Source organism: Lepidochelys olivacea, assembly GCF_965140295.1.
Source record: "Lepidochelys olivacea isolate rLepOli2 genome assembly, chromosome: 11".
Classification (NCBI taxonomy): Eukaryota; Metazoa; Chordata; order Testudines; family Cheloniidae; genus Lepidochelys; species Lepidochelys olivacea.
Genome location: NC_140421.1, coordinates 311,484 through 326,627, shown reverse-complemented (window position 1 = coordinate 326,627; position 15,144 = coordinate 311,484). Strand labels below are relative to the sequence as shown.

Below are 15,144 nucleotides of genomic sequence, written 5' to 3'. Positions count from 1 at the left end.
GCCAACTTTCTACCCACCTTGTAGTGCATCCATCCAGCCCATACTTCTTTAACTTGCTGACAAGAATACGGTGGGAGACCATGTCAAAGCTTTGCTAAAGTCGAGGAATAACACGTCCACTGCTTTCCCTTCATCCACAGAACCAGTTATCTCATCATAGAAGGCAATTAGATTAGTCAGGCATGACTTTCCAATGCTGACTGTTCCTGATCACTTTCCTCTCGTCTAAGTGCTTCAGAATTGATTCCTTGAGGACATACTCCATGATTTTTCCGGGGACTGAGGTGAGGCTGACCGGCCTGTAGTTCCCAGGATCCTCCTCCTTCCCTTTTTAAAGATGGGCACTACATTAGCCTTTTTCCAATCTTCCGGGACTTCCCCCGATTGCCATGAGTTTTCAAAGATAATGGCCAATGCCTCTGCAATCAGATCCGCCAATTCCTTTAGCACTCTTGGTCATCCAGGGGTAGGGTTAGCAGCACCCCCATGGCCAGCGGCCCTACTCCGCTCCCCCAACCAGCGTGGTGGGACTCCTGCCAAGACCTTTTCCACAGAGCTTGTCCAGCTCTGGGAGAACACTTCATCGCGTTCTCTGGGGTCCAAAATGCTCGACCTACTCTGTACCTCACCTCTGTGTTCCTAGCTCGTCTTGTCTGTTGTTAGTAAAGGGTTCCTGGCTGTTCTCCCTCCTGTCTCAGCTGGCTCAGACATTCTGTCCCTTTCAACCTAATGGTCTATACACCTCTCAAATTCTATCCTCCAAGAAATGAGGCCTCCCTCCAAGTGGTAATTACTCATGTCAGGCCAGCTTAGTTACACAGCACCCCTACCTCATGGCCAGCACCCCGTTCTGCCCCCAAAACCAGCGCCCCTACCCTGTCACAGCCAGCACCCCTGGCCTGTCCCCAAACCAGCACCCCTACCTCGTGGTCAGCACCCTACCCTGCCCCCAACAACCAGCACCCCACCCCGCTCCTTGTGGCGAGCACCTCTGCCCTGGCCCCAAAACCATTCCTGCTACTTTGCGGCCATCGACCTTACCTAGCATGTACAACCAGTGCCCCACCCATTCCCCACAGCTAGTGCCCCTACCCTGCCCCCCACGGCCAGCACCTCTACCTCACGTCCACTGTCCGTCCCTGCCCCCACAATTAGTGCACAACCCTGCTCCCCACAGCCAGCGCCCCAGCCCTGGCCCCAACAGCTCCCCATGGCCAGCGCCCCAACCCTCCCTGGACAACTTTCCACGGCCAGCGCCCCAGCTGCTCCCCACAGCCAGTGCCCCTCCCTGCCCCCACAACTAGTGCCCGACCTGCTCCCCATGGCCAGCGCCCCAGCCCAGCCCCCACGGCCCCAGCCCTTTCCCTGACACCTCCACATGGCCAGCGCCTTAGCCTGGCCCCAGCCCTGCACCTGTCAGCTCCCCACAGCCCCTGCCCCAGCCTTGTCCCCGACAGCTCCCCATGACCAGCGCCCCAGCCCTGCACCTGTCAGCTCCCCACAGCCCCCGCCATAGCCCTGCCCCCGACATCTCCCCATGGCCAGCACATTAGCCCTGCCCCAGCCCTGCCCCTGACAGCTCCATAGAGCCCCCACCCCATCCTGCTCTCCACAGCTCCCCCAGCTGGGGACTCCTGACAGTGACTGCGCCTACTCTGTACCACGTGGCAGCTAGAGAGACGCAGGCGGTGTCAGGACAATGGTCCATGTGCAGCAGGCATGCAGCTGGGGAGGCTGCAGGTAAGTGATGCCCTCAGCTCTGTCCTTGCAGGCTTGTCCATTGTGATGGGCAACATGCTGCGCCGGATCCCCCTGGCCGTGCTCTTCGGGATCTTCCTCTACATGGGGGTCACGTCTCTCACCGGCATCCAGCTCTACGAGCGTCTCCTCCTCATCTTCATGCCATCCAAGCACCACCCGGATCACGTCTACGTCATCAAGGTGAGTGAGCAGGGGCTGTTCGGGGAGCTGGGGCTAGGACATGGGGGTGGCTGATGGGTGGGAGATGTAAGAGGGGAACTATCCGTGAACTGTCTGGAGAGGCTGAGCGTTCAGTGGGTCTGTGTTGTAGGTGGGGAGCTGGGGGTGGGTGGATGGGGCTACATGCAGGATGGAGGGGCTGAGCATTCAGTGGGGCCATGCTGTTGATGGGGATCTGGGGCTGAGTGTTCACGGGGGCCGTGCTGTTGACGGGGTGATGCATGGGCTGGAAGCGCCAAGCATTCAGTGGGGCCATGCTGTAGACGGGGCGATGCGCAGGCTGGAGGGGCTGAGCTTTCAGTGGGGCCGTGCTGTAGACGGGGAGCTGGGGCCGAGCGTTCAGTGGGGCCGTGCTGTAGGCGGGGAGCTGGGGCCGAGCGTTCAGTGGGGCCGTGCTGTAGACGGGGAGCTGGGGCCGAGCGTTCAGTGGGGCCGTGCTGTAGACGGGGAGCTGGGGCCGAGCGTTCAGTGGGGCCGTGCTGTAGGCGGGGAGCTGGCTCTGGGTGGATGGGGCGACACACGGGCTGGAGGGGCTGAGCATTCAGTGGGTCTGTGCTGTAGACGGGGCGATGCGCAGGCTGGAGGGGCTGAGCTTTCAGTGGGGCCATGCTGTAGACGGGGCGATGCGCAGGCTGGAGGGGCTGAGCATTCAGTGGGGCCATGCTGTAGACGGGGCGATGCGCAGGCTGGAGGGGCTGAGCTTTCAGTGGGGCCGTGCTGTAGGCGGGGAGCTGGGGCCGAGCGTTCAGTGGGGCCGTGCTGTAGACGGGGAGCTGGGGCCGAGCGTTCAGTGGGGCCGTGCTGTAGGCGGGGAGCTGGGGCCAAGCGTTCAGTGGGGCCGTGCTGTAGACGGGGAGCTGGGGCCGAGCGTTCAGTGGGGCCGTGCTGTAGACGGGGAGCTGGGGCCGAGCGTTCAGTGGGGCCGTGCTGTAGACGGGGAGCTGGGGCCGAGCGTTCAGTGGGGCCGTGCTGTAGGCGGGGAGCTGGCTCTGGGTGGATGGGGCGACACACGGGCTGGAGGGGCTGAGCATTCAGTGGGTCTGTGCTGTAGACGGGGCGATGCGCAGGCTGGAGGGGCTGAGCTTTCAGTGGGGCCATGCTGTAGACGGGGCGATGCGCAGGCTGGAGGGGCTGAGCATTCAGTGGGGCCATGCTGTAGACGGGGCGATGCGCAGGCTGGAGGGGCTGAGCTTTCAGTGGGGCCGTGCTGTAGGCGGGGAGCTGGGGCCGAGCGTTCAGTGGGGCCGTGCTGTAGACGGGGAGCTGGGGCCGAGCGTTCAGTGGGGCCGTGCTGTAGGCGGGGAGCTGGGGCCAAGCGTTCAGTGGGGCCGTGCTGTAGATGGGGAGCTGGGGCCGAGCGTTCAGTGGGGCCGTGCTGTAGGCGGGGAGCTGGCTCTGGGTGGATGGGGCGACACACGGGCTGGAGGGGCTGAGCATTCAGTGGGTCTGTGCTGTAGATGGGGCGATGCGCAGGCTGGAGGGGCTGAGCTTTCAGTGGGGCCGTGCTGTAGACAGGGCACTGGGGCCGAGCATTCAGTGGGGCCATGCTGTAGGCGGGGAGCTGGCTATGAGTGGATGGGGTGACGCACGGGCTGGAGGGGCTGAGCATTCAGTGGGGCTGTGCTGTAGGTGGGGAGCCAGCTGTAAGTGGATGGGGCGACGCGCAGGCTGGAGTGGGAGGTGGCTTATGTCCCTGAGGGATGGTGCGTTGCTAGGCTGGACTTGTGTCCCCAGGTGAAGACCTGGAGAATGAACCTCTTCACCTGCATTCAGCTGGCCTGCATCGTGGTGCTCTGGGTGGTGAAATCAACAGTGGCCTCGTTAGCTTTCCCCTTTGTCCTGATTATGACGGTGCCCTTACGACGCTTCCTGCTGCCCCGCTTCTTTCAGGACCGGGAACTGAAAGCCGTAAGCAGCTCTGTGTGACAGCATCCATCTCCCCAGGGCTGGGCTGTCTTCAGTTCGCTCAGGCAGCTGGCATGTGGGGCACTGCCTGCTCAGAGGGGCTGGGAGCTTTCTCCAGCTTCTTGTGGGTGGTGATTTATCTGGTCCCAGCACTTTCAAACAGAGCCAGGGGTCTTGCCCCAGTGAGCTCATAGCCTGGGATGTGGAAAGGGCACAGATGCCAAGCAGAAGCCTGGAACGGGGGCTCCCTGCTCCATTTCTCTCTTCATGGTCAGGGCTGCTGGATCTGGTGAGGTTGGTCTGGTGCTATCTGGCCTTCCCCTCCCTGGATAAGGCTGGGACAGCCCAACCAATACACCCAGTTCCCTGGACCTTGGTATTGTCAAAAACAGGGCTCTCTAGACTGAGAGCCTAGGGGCTGGGGCCTCTTTCCATCTTTTGTGGGTGGTGTCCAGGGTCCTCATCACAGAGAAGAGCCTGCATCAACAGCTGGAGGTGTGGAGGAGCTTCGCTGCCTTCCCTAGGGCAGCTGCTGCCTAGCAGAGGGGCCAGCACCATGAGCACTGAAGCTGCCAGGGGAAGGGGAATGGCCGGGGAAGGACACCAGCCAGAGAGTGGGGAGGGAGGAATGGGTCGCACGGGAGGGGAAGGAGACAACGTGAGTGTCCTGCGACATAATGAGCAAAGCGCTCGATACCAACATCCCCCCAGCGGGGTGAGTTAGGGCCCTGGCTCCTGCTCCTGGGCTGGTGTCTGAGTTTGGTGGGATGGCTACCAGAAGCCCCGCTCTGGTCGCTGCCATGCCACTGCCCAGCTTCTATCTCTGCCCACAGCTGGACTCGGAGGACGCAGAGCCGAACTTTGACGAAGATGGCCAGGACGAGTACAATGAGATGCACATGCCTGTGTGAGCGGCTCCACCCCCTCCCTGTGGAAAGCTGCTCGTTCCCACGCGTTCTCCCTGGCTAAGGACCAATCAGAATGGCTTTGAACTTACTACACGTCAGATGTTTTCCTGTCTGGACCAAAGAGCAGCTGTGTCGGAACCCTGGAGGGAGGTGGGCAGGGTCGTTCCCGCCCCCACCCGCACAGTGGAAGCGTGAGCCTGTCTCCACCTGGACCCAGCGGGAGACACTTCTCACATCCGGAGTCTCTGTAGGGGCCTACACTCCCTTTGGTCATGGGTCTCCCTCACTGGAGACTGAGGCTGCATTGGTATGTGGGTTAGCAAAGGGGGGCCATGCAGCTGGGAGCCGCCACCTCCCATCCACTCACCACAGAGCTCTGGTTCCTCCAAATGCCAGCCCAAGCTCCACGTTCCATGGAGTCTGAGGGAGGCATGGACCCCACACAGAGTCCCAGTCTCGGTGCCCGGCCGGACTCCGCCTGCGCAGGGCAAGACTCGTCTGCTCTGCCGCCCCCAGCTGGGCTGCCCAGCTGCCTTAGCGGGCACATAAGTGGGCTCCTTGCACGACTCCCTGTCATGGGCTACTTTGCACCTCAGACTGCCCTGCCTGGTTTCTAACAGAGCTTCTGTGCCATCCTGGGCTGCAGAACGTCCTATACAGCGGGGCCAGGATTAGGGCAACTCAGGAGCCTGTGTCCAGTCTGCCCCAAGCTCTCTGTGTCCCAGCTGCAGGCGGTTTCCCTGTGGATAGGCAGGGGCTTCCACTCTTGAGCTTCAAGGAGTTCAAATCCCATCCCCCTGCCTGTCCAAGTCCCTTCCTGGTGCCTGCCCTCCCTGCTGATCGCTCCAAGTTGTATTTCTGGGGTGGAGGGGTCTGAGGTCATGGGCAGTCCCACAGTAACCAGTGTTAAGGATTGTGATGTCTGCAAGGGAAGGAGCGGCAGGAGGAGGGGCCTCCTAGAGCAGGCAGGGCTGAGAGGGCTTCCAGAGGAAGTGTCTCCCACTGAGCATGCGGCGGGGTTGTAGCCATGTCAGTCCCAGGATATTAGAGACACAAGGTGCGGGAGGGAACTTTTATGGGACCAACTTCAGCTGGTGAGAGAGCAGCTTAGGAGCTTACACAGAGCTCTTCTTCCGGTCGAAAGCTCCTTTCTCACCAACAGGGGCAGATCTCATAAAAGATGTTCCCTCCCCTACCTTGTCTCCCACTACATGGCATTTTGCCCACATGGGCTGCAGCCAGCAGCAGGCATCCACAACACTGGTGTTGGGGTCACCAGGACACATAGCCTCCACCACAGTGACTGGGCCACCCATGCTCCTGGTGACTGGGTTGCTGTGGCTCCCCACCTCTCCTATTCCCATACCTGGGCCACCCACAGTGGCTGGAGCCAGAGCCCCTGGCACCCAGGCCTGTCCCTGGGCAACCCTGAATGTCTTCACACCTGGAAGGCCCGAGGTCTCTCCAGACATCAGGGTCTGAAGCCTCAAGTGGGTTACTGCCTGGGCCCTTAAGAGCCCAGCTCTCGCCAGCTCTGCTGAGGAGATCACCAGTAGTGCTCACGGCCTGTAGTAGGGTAACCTGGCAGCTGCCATGGAGCCCAAAGGTCACCAGTACCAACGCTCGGTGGGGCAGGAGGCCCTGATGTGACACAGTCAGAGAAGGCAGGCGCCCCAGCCCCTCCACACAGGCATCAGAGGAAGGGGGGACCTTGTGGTACAGGCGCTGGCCTGGGAGTCCGGCCTCTACCAGAACTTCCTGTGGGACCTCAGCAAATCCACTGACTCTCCCTGCCTCAGTTTCCTATCTGTGAAATGGGGCTGATCCTTCCCTACCTCACGCATGGGGGTGCTCATTATGGTATGGGAGGCTCAGACACTATGGCCACAGGGCCACATGGATACCCAGCCAGGTGGAGGGGAGCCTTCAGAGCCAGGGTCCTGCTCCCGCCAGGCCACAGTCTGGCACATCAACAGCCCCTGTGATGCCAGTGAAGCCTCCTGGTTAGGAGATGTCTGTCTGTCTGTGGCTGCGTGTCCTGTCTCTGTGTAGTGTAGGAGGCCTGCTGTTGCTGCATCCCTGCCAGCCTGGCTGTGCATTGTGACTCCTCTATCTATAGTGGATATGGCTGCACCAATAAACCCTTCACAGGAACTGAACTTCCAAGTCTCTGTGCATGCTACAGCCCACAGGGGAACGGCTGCTCCTCCATGGCAGCAGATCCGGGAGACCACTGGGGCTGCCTGATCATGTTTCCACACCATCCACCCCTCACCACCCATGGCCTGGAACCCCTGGAAGTGGCACTTAAGCCTAATGTCCACACAGAGCTGTGGGTGGGGGATGCCAGGGGACTGAATTCCTGCTCTGACCCACTGGTACCACTCAGAAAATGGTGAAGGGGTGAGAAGAGCAGGGCTGCAGGAAGCCCCACAGAGCCAAGGCCCTCACTGCCCCCAGCTCCATGGCAAAGAGGAGCCCACAGGACCTACCCAGCTGGGTCTCCTGGCTGGCAGACACTCAGCCCCCAGCCCTACATGAAGCACGCGCCCTTTCAGCTGGCTCTGCCCACTCAGTCTTGAGGTTAGTGCAGGGCTAGTCGGGACACCTGGATTCTAATTGAGCTATGCCCTGTGCTGCCTTGGCGGAGTCCCTTCCCTTCCCCATCTCCGATTTCTCCTCAGCTGCCTGGCTTTACCCATTTGTAGAGCCTGGCCCGACCCTTGAGCTGGGGAGGCACCTATGAAAGGCTAGCTGCTCGCGCTCTACCATCACCAGCATCTGCCACGGCGCTGAACTGCTTGGCGTTACAGGGGAATCTTGCCTACAGCAGCAATGACTGGACCCTGGGGTCATGGGAGAGGCTGCCCAGTCTCCCGCTACCCCAGACTCATGCAGCAGAATTCAGTGCCCAGGACAAGGATGTAAACTCCACAAACATGCAAGTCTCAGCCTGGCCAAACAGGGCCTGAGAGGTGGGTTACATCAACCAGGTTACAAAGGGCAAGCGGAGCAGTTCCCAAAGTCTGGGTTGTGGTCCCAAGTGGGGTCGTTCCATCAGTGGCAGTGGCAAGCCCAAGTGGACAGAGGATGCCATTTTGGGCTGATAACTGGCATCCTCCATACAATGTGATCCCATGGATACGGTGCATGCAAAGTCACACTGTGCAGAGGACACCATTTTAACTCATGCTGTCTGGGGTCATGGGGAAGCAATAGGGGGGGCAAAGATCCCTAGCAGGGTGCTCTGAGGTCCCAGACTGGGGGTGCTGTTGCTAAATTTGAGGATGGGGGCCCTAGAACTAGGCTGGCCCAGACCTTTGCTGATGGCATTTAATTTGAATAGCTCCAGCCCTAGGCAACTGGAACAGCTTTGTGTCACACACACACACACACACACACACACCCCCACCCCCGGGTGCATTTCCTGCCCCCTGTGGTGGCAGAGTCTGGAGCTGATGCTATGTGGGTCCCAGGTGGCATGTGGGCTGAGTGTTTGGATGACAGGGACACTGCAGGGAAGGATAAGTTGAGTCATACACCGCGGGGGGGGGGGGGGGGCGGATGCTGGCTACTCAAGGCTTTTGGCCTTGTTCTTCAGGAACGCTGAGCTGGCCTAGGGGGCCTGGACTCTGCTGGGCAGATAACGCGATTCCTTGCAGTCACAAGTTAGGGAGCTGAGTCCTTCCTGCTCTCACTTTCCAGGTTTAACTTCTGTTCCTGAAACATGTGCCCCAAATCTCAGATTGCCGCTGGCAGCAGCAGCTGTGGGTCTCCCACCCTGGAAGGCAGGTCAGAGACGCAGGTCAGACTCCATCCAGCAGCAGGCGGGGGCACTGAGCAGCACACATACACACAGAGTCTATCAATTAACAGAGGCAGCAAAATGGGGTCCAGTCCCTCCTGCCATTGTCCCTCTCCAAAGGCAGGACTCAGGCTTTATGTGTCGGCATGGGAGACGCGGTGGAGCAATGCCCTGAGTCACACAGGGAAGCAGAGTCCGTCCTACTTGCTGGCAGGAGATGCTGCAGTGTGGCCTGGTCCCCGGCCTGTAGCGACTGCTCCAGCTCTCTGCAGTGCTGCTGCAACTGGGGAAGAGAAGAAGGCGTCACACGTGCGCTGGCCCCTGTACTGACAGCAGGGTCTGGCCATACAGGCTGCGTGGCAGAGGATTTATGAGGATTCCCCTCTGGCTGTCCCATCTGTCCTGAGAAGCCATGCCCTCCCCTTGCAGGAACCCCTTTCTCCTACTAGATGGCCCCGCCCTGCTCCCTCCTGCTGCCCTCAGTCTCAGCACGCACTGTCTCCCTTGTGCCCCACATGGCCATTTGCACCCACAGGCCCATGTGCATCAATATGTGTGCACACACACCCCAGGGCCTCTCTCTCATATACACATGCTCACTCGGATGCTCAGGCCCACACACACTCCTGGCCCCCTCTCTCATGCACTCAGGCCCACAGACACCCCATGCCCCTTCTCGCATACACACGCTCACTCACACACTCAGGCCCACAGAAACCCAGAGGCTCCCACACCACAAACACAGGCCCACGTCCTCACTGTGTGTGTGTGTGGGCGGGGGGTGGGGGATGCGCCTGACACTCCAGAACGTGGCAACACCCGCACACCATCCAGGGATGAGATTTGTGACCTGTGACAGCAGCTAAGCCTCTTGCTGCATCAAGCTGCCGAATAAGACACGGTCTGAGCTCCAGCTCCAGCAGCCAGTCGCTCTGCAAGATGCTCTTATGATACTCCTCCAGCTCCACGTGCCGCCCCAGGTCCTCCAGCTGTCTGAGCGTTGCCTGGCACTGGCTGCTAAGCAGCGGTGTGCTGCCAGGCATGTCCCAGTCTGCCTGTTCCAGTCTTTGCTGGAAATTGTCCAGCTTGTGCCTTGTATCTTGCTGCTCCAGCTGCAGGCTGGAGATGCTCTGGGTTAGCTCGTGCAGCTGGGTTTCCAGCACTCCAGCACGTTCCACTCGCCAGAGCAGGGCCATCAGCTCCTCTCGACTCTCCCGCAGCTTGGTTCGCATCGCACTGACGTTGCCCAGCCAGCCTCCTCCATCATGGGAGCTGAAGCTGCTGCTGCTTCTCCTGGGTCTGGGATGTAACTGGCCTCCTGAGAAACTGCTGCAGCCGTTGGCAGACTCAGGGAGGCATATGGCCACTCCATTCCTCCAGGGCTCAGAGGTGCCAGGAGCCAGCCCAGTTCTACACTTGCCCTTCTCCTGGCCTGGTTCTGATGGCAGCTGGAAGACGCTGTACCTGCTTCCATGGAGACTGAGCCACTGCCTGGCAAGCGCTGCCGTTGCCAAGCTCTTCTGAAAGATGTCAGGGACCAGCCTCAGAACCTTCACGACGGGGCCAATGTTGGCAAAGCCCTGCAGGGCGCACAGGCTCTGGGGGCTGAAGACTCGGTCGTCAATCACCCGCCGGTTGAGCAGCAAGGCCCACTTCCTCCTGACAGCAAACAGTTGCTTGGCAATATCTGCAATGGAGGTCACAGCGTGGGGCCTCTTCTCCCCCCTATGCCCAGCACCAGACCTGCTGTAGGAACCCACGGGAGACTGGCGCTCGGCCCTGACATCCAGCTCATCGTGGACATACAGGTGCTCACACAAAGGGAACACGACCTTGGCATCAAACGTCTCTTTTAAAGCATTTAAATACCCCAGGTAGGAGCTGAGCCAGGCAACATAGCCAGGGACATCACAACTCTCAGTGCTGCCTGTAATTTTCACGGTGTCCTGGCCTGGCCAGTCCCTGCCTGCGACAAGCTTTTCCAGCTGCTCTAGGCTTTGCACCTCCCAGGTCGGGCTCCCGGGGAGGAGCAGCAGCAGCACGTTGTAAAGCGTGTGCAGGTCAAAGTCTTTCTGGCAGCTCTGCACATGTGCCTCGAAGGCATGGATCTCATCCTGGAGGGCAGAATAGACGGTTTCCATGGATGGCCTGGGTGACCTGAGATGGCAGAAAAGAGATGGAGAAATGTGAGCTGAGCATGCACTGCTCTGGCCCCCAGAGCCAACCCCACAGATCCCTCTGCAGCCAGCAAGCAGCTGAAAGGTGGGCGAGTAGCAAGGACCATTGGAGAAAATACATGATGCAGCAGCTGGTCAGTGGGTACTTTGCACTGAGCAGCAGCCTAGGGAGGGAGTAGCACTAGGCTAGCCAATAGCCATCTTTCTATCTAGCATTATCCAGGCAAATAAAATACATAAGATCAGGCGCAGAGCAAAAGTAACAGCCTGGCCAAAACTGGGGCGGGGGGGTGGGGGAAGAGAGAGAGACCATTGACACTGAACAAGTTGCTGCACCCTCTCTTAGCTAAGCTGCACGTACAAATTCCTTGAAAGCACTCAGCCTTCATCAAAGTGCCCCACTGCTCATGATCTCTTGCATGTAGCTCAGGCAAGTTTCAGATCAAACCGCAGTACCCGTGATTACGGGCTGGCACTCACCCCCACAGCGAGCATGGTGGCTAGGCCAAGCAGAATTCATAAATCTCACAGCTGCATGTGACACGATGTGGCACGCTTGCCTCCTTTAGAGACGGTCACTGGGCCGCCTGCAGTGGGCTCTCAGGGCTATGGCCGAGAGGCCACGGGTTCCAAGCTTCACTTGGACAAACACCAACATGTGAAGGTCCCACAACAAGGGTCTACTTCAGGGCTCAGTTCTAGCTCTGACACCTTTCAACCTCTTCACAAATGATTTCCCCAACACCACGACCTGGCATTTTATCTATGCAGATGACAGCTGTCTGGAAGCAGAGGACCAGGGTTTCAATCACAGCAGTCCTGAATGGTGACATGAAAGAGCTGGCCACTGCTGCCAAGGATGGAGACAAACTTTGTACCAAAAAGATTATTTCCAGCTGCTTCAGACTGTAACCATACAAAAGCCAACAAACAGCTTTCTGAATGGCCCCAGGCTGGACCATGAACCAAAGCCTGGGTATCTAGGTGTCACACAGGACCGGAGCATGACAGAAGGAGCACCTTTGCAAGACCTCACTGAAAATAAATGCAAGAAACAACCTAATCAGCAAATTAGCAGGTTCTGCCTAGGCAGCCAATGTGCAGACACTGAGACCCGGTCAACACCACACAGTAAGATCATAGAATCACAGAATCATAGAATCACAGAATATCAGGGTTGGAAGGGACCCCAGAAGGTCATCTAGTCCAACCCCCTGCTCAAAGCAGGACCAATTCCCAGTTAAATCATCCCAGCCAGGGCTTTGTCAAGCCTGACCTTAAAAACCTCTAAGGAAGGAGATTCTACCACCTCCCTAGGTAACGCATTCCAGTGTTTCACCACCCTCTTAGTGAAAAAGTTTTTCCTAATATCCAATCTAAACCTCCCCCACTGCAACTTGAGACCATTACTCCTCGTTCTGTCATCTGCTACCATTGAGAACAGGCTAGAGCCATCCTCTTTGGAACCCCCTTTCAGGTAGTTGAAAGCAGCTATCAAATCCCCCCTCATTCTTCTCTTCTGCAGACTAAACAATCCCAGCTCCCTCAGCCTCTCCTCATAAGTCATGTGTTCCAGTCCCCTAATCATTTTTGTTGCCCTTCGCTGGACTCTCTCCAGTTTATCCACATCCTTCTTGTAGTGTGGGGCCCAAAACTGGACACAGTACTCCAGATGAGGCCTCACCAATGTCGAATAGAGGGGAACGATCACGTCCCTCGATCTGCTCGCTATGCCCCTACTTATACATCCCAAAATGCCATTGGCCTTCTTGGCAACAAGGGCACACTGCTGACTCATATCCAGCTTCTCGTCCACTGTCACCCCTAGGTCCTTTTCCGCAGAACTGCTGCCTAGCCATTCGGTCCCTAGTCTGTAGCTGTGCATTGGGTTCTTCCGTCCTAAGTGCAGAACCCTGCACTTGTCCTTATTGAACCTCATCAGATTTCTTTTGGCCCAATCCTCCAAGATCAAGGTAAGGTAGCTTACGTCGACCTTAGGGGTTGCAACTGTCTAATCGCACAAACCCAAACACCCTTGCCCCACCCCTTCCCTAAGTCCCTGCCCCCTGCGCCCCTTCTCACTCCCTCCCCCGTCCCTCTGTCACTCACTCTCCCCCACCCTCACTCACTTTCACCAGCAGGGGGTTGGGGTACAGGCTCTGGGCTGGGGGGGTAGGCCAAGGGGTTTGGAGTGGGGGGGCTCCAGGCTCCCTGAGCCTGGGGCAGTGGTTGGGGTACAGGAGGGGGTGTGGGGTGCAGGCTTTGGGAAGGAGTTTGGGTGTGGGAGAGGGCTCAGGGCAGGGATTGGGATGCAGGAGGGGGTGAGGGGTGCAGGCTCCAGCCGGGCAGCGCTTACCTCAGGTGGCTCTCGGAAGCGACTGGCATGTTCAGCTCCTAGGCTCAGGGGCAGCCAGGTGGCTCTGCGCGCTGCCCCTGCTTGCAGGCACTGCTTCCGCATCTCCCATTGGCCATGGTTTCTGGACAATGGGAGCTGCAGAGCAGCGCTGGGGGCAGGGGCAGCATGCAGAGCCTCCCTGATTGTCCCTGCAATAGGGACATGCTGGCTGCTCCCGGGACCCAAGCGGAGCCAGGGCAGGGAGGGAGCCTACCTTAGCGTCGCTGTGCCGCGAACTGGACTTTTGGCCTATTAGAATCTCCCAGATTGCTTTCAATAGCAACCAGGAGATTGAGGCCAATTCCGGGAGACTCCTGGCCAATCTGGAAGGATTGGCAACCCTAGTCGACCTAATTATATCAGTGTACACATTACAGCCTTGTTCTGCCAATGTAAGTGCCGTACTACACCGTGAGACTGCGGGACTCACCCCTGCAGCGCCTCCTGTGGGTCATTGGGAATTAGCTCTTTTCCCACCTGGAGTGCCCTCTGCAGGCCTGTGATCCGCACAGCTCTGGCCCACGTGTCCCTCACAGACCCCGGTGCCCCTTTCTCTGGGGTTCTGCCCCCGGGCAGTATCCCCACACTCTGCCTCTGGGTCTCCCCCTCCTGGGGAACCCCCAACCCACTATCCCCACCTTGCCTCAGTCTGGGCTACTGCCAGTCATCACCAAGCCCCCGCTCCCTGGGGCAGACTGCCGTGTAAAGGCCACTCATCATAGGCAAGGGGGTTCAGACCTGCTGCGTTCCTCTGCCTCCCAGTACCTCTATGGGCCTTGGACCAGTCCCTACAGCCTGGGGAATTGCCAGCCTGGAGCGCCCCACTCAGCCTGCTCCTTCCCCAGCGAGGCACCACCCTCAGTACCCTGTCAAGCAGGCCAGCAGGCCCTGCTCTCTCCCAGCCTGGAGAGAGACTCCTGGGGCCTCTGGCTCCCAGCCTTTTGCTACAGGCCAGCTGGGGCCTGACTGGGCCATGGCCCAGCTGCGGCTGCTTCCCCAGTCAGCCATCCCCAACCACTGCCCTCTCCAGGGCTGCTTTTAACCCCTTCTGTTTTCGGAGTGGGGTAGCCACCCCACTACATACACTGACATCATAACTCCACCTCCACCAGAGGCGTAGGCCTTATGTCGGTATAGTTAGGGTGTTGCAGTGTTGGCTGTTGGCTGTCTCCATGAAATTGGCAAGAAAGCCAGGCAGCTAAAGCCCAGCTGCCCCCAGCTCCCCACTCCCAGCCTGGCTGTGCCCGCCTGGCTCCCCACTCAAGGAGCCGAGAAGCCTGGACGGCTCCCTGCTGCTCCCAGCAGGAAATGGGGAGGCGAGAAGCCCGGGCAGCTGCCCCCCATTCCTGGTTGAGAGCAGGAAGCCGAGTGGAGTCGAGAGCTCTGGCCCTCAGCACCCTCCCCCCTTGCCCCTCTTCAGTCAGTGGAAGCGTTCTTGGTTAGGACACACACCACTGACAGAAGGAGGGCAGCATGGACATCAGCCATCACAGTGGTGCCTGTAAGTTGACCGACCATAGGTCAACTTTATGTCTGTGGTGTAGACATGCTCTGAGACGCTCTAGGCTTGCAACAGAATGTAGTTATTGGTGCAGGTGAGCTTGTTTTACACAGGACTAGTCAACAGCCAGCTGAATGAAACCATGCTTATGGGAACAGGAACTATGTGCCGTGTTCCTGTACCAGAGATGGATGCGTGTGACTAAGTGGGTTTCCCCCCTTTTTATGTTGTATGTGAGCCTATGTGAGTCTTACTGTTTTGCATGAATACTGTGTGTGCCTCAGTTTCCCTGTGTGCTGCACCAATGCCTAGGTGGTGGCAATAAGGGTCTGTCACTTTTGCTGAGACCCTCGGGGGCAGGTGAGGTGGCTCCAGCCATCTCCCCATAAGCAATGGAGGGTGTCCTTTATAACCTGAGACCCAGGAGGGGGATGCGACCAGATGATACTTTCCCCAGGAAGTGAGACAAAGAC

At 58.7% G+C, this 15,144-nt stretch overlaps 1 protein-coding gene across 5 annotated transcripts in view; it reads left to right on the top strand.

The window, feature by feature from the left end:
* Positions 1-6,952, top strand: part of SLC4A3 (solute carrier family 4 member 3) — a 78,114-nt gene extending 71,162 nt beyond the window's left edge. For all 5 annotated transcript variants that reach the window (XM_084642955.1, XM_084642952.1, XM_084642954.1 and 2 more), the window contains 3 exons: positions 1,772-1,941; positions 3,715-3,888; positions 4,719-6,952. In XM_084642955.1, the coding sequence (XP_084499081.1) occupies positions 1,772-1,941; positions 3,715-3,888; positions 4,719-4,796 (422 nt within the window). In that variant the 3' untranslated portion in view covers positions 4,797-6,952. The remainder of the gene's footprint in view (positions 1-1,771; positions 1,942-3,714; positions 3,889-4,718) is intronic.
* Positions 6,953-15,144: the final 8,192 nt, after the last annotated feature.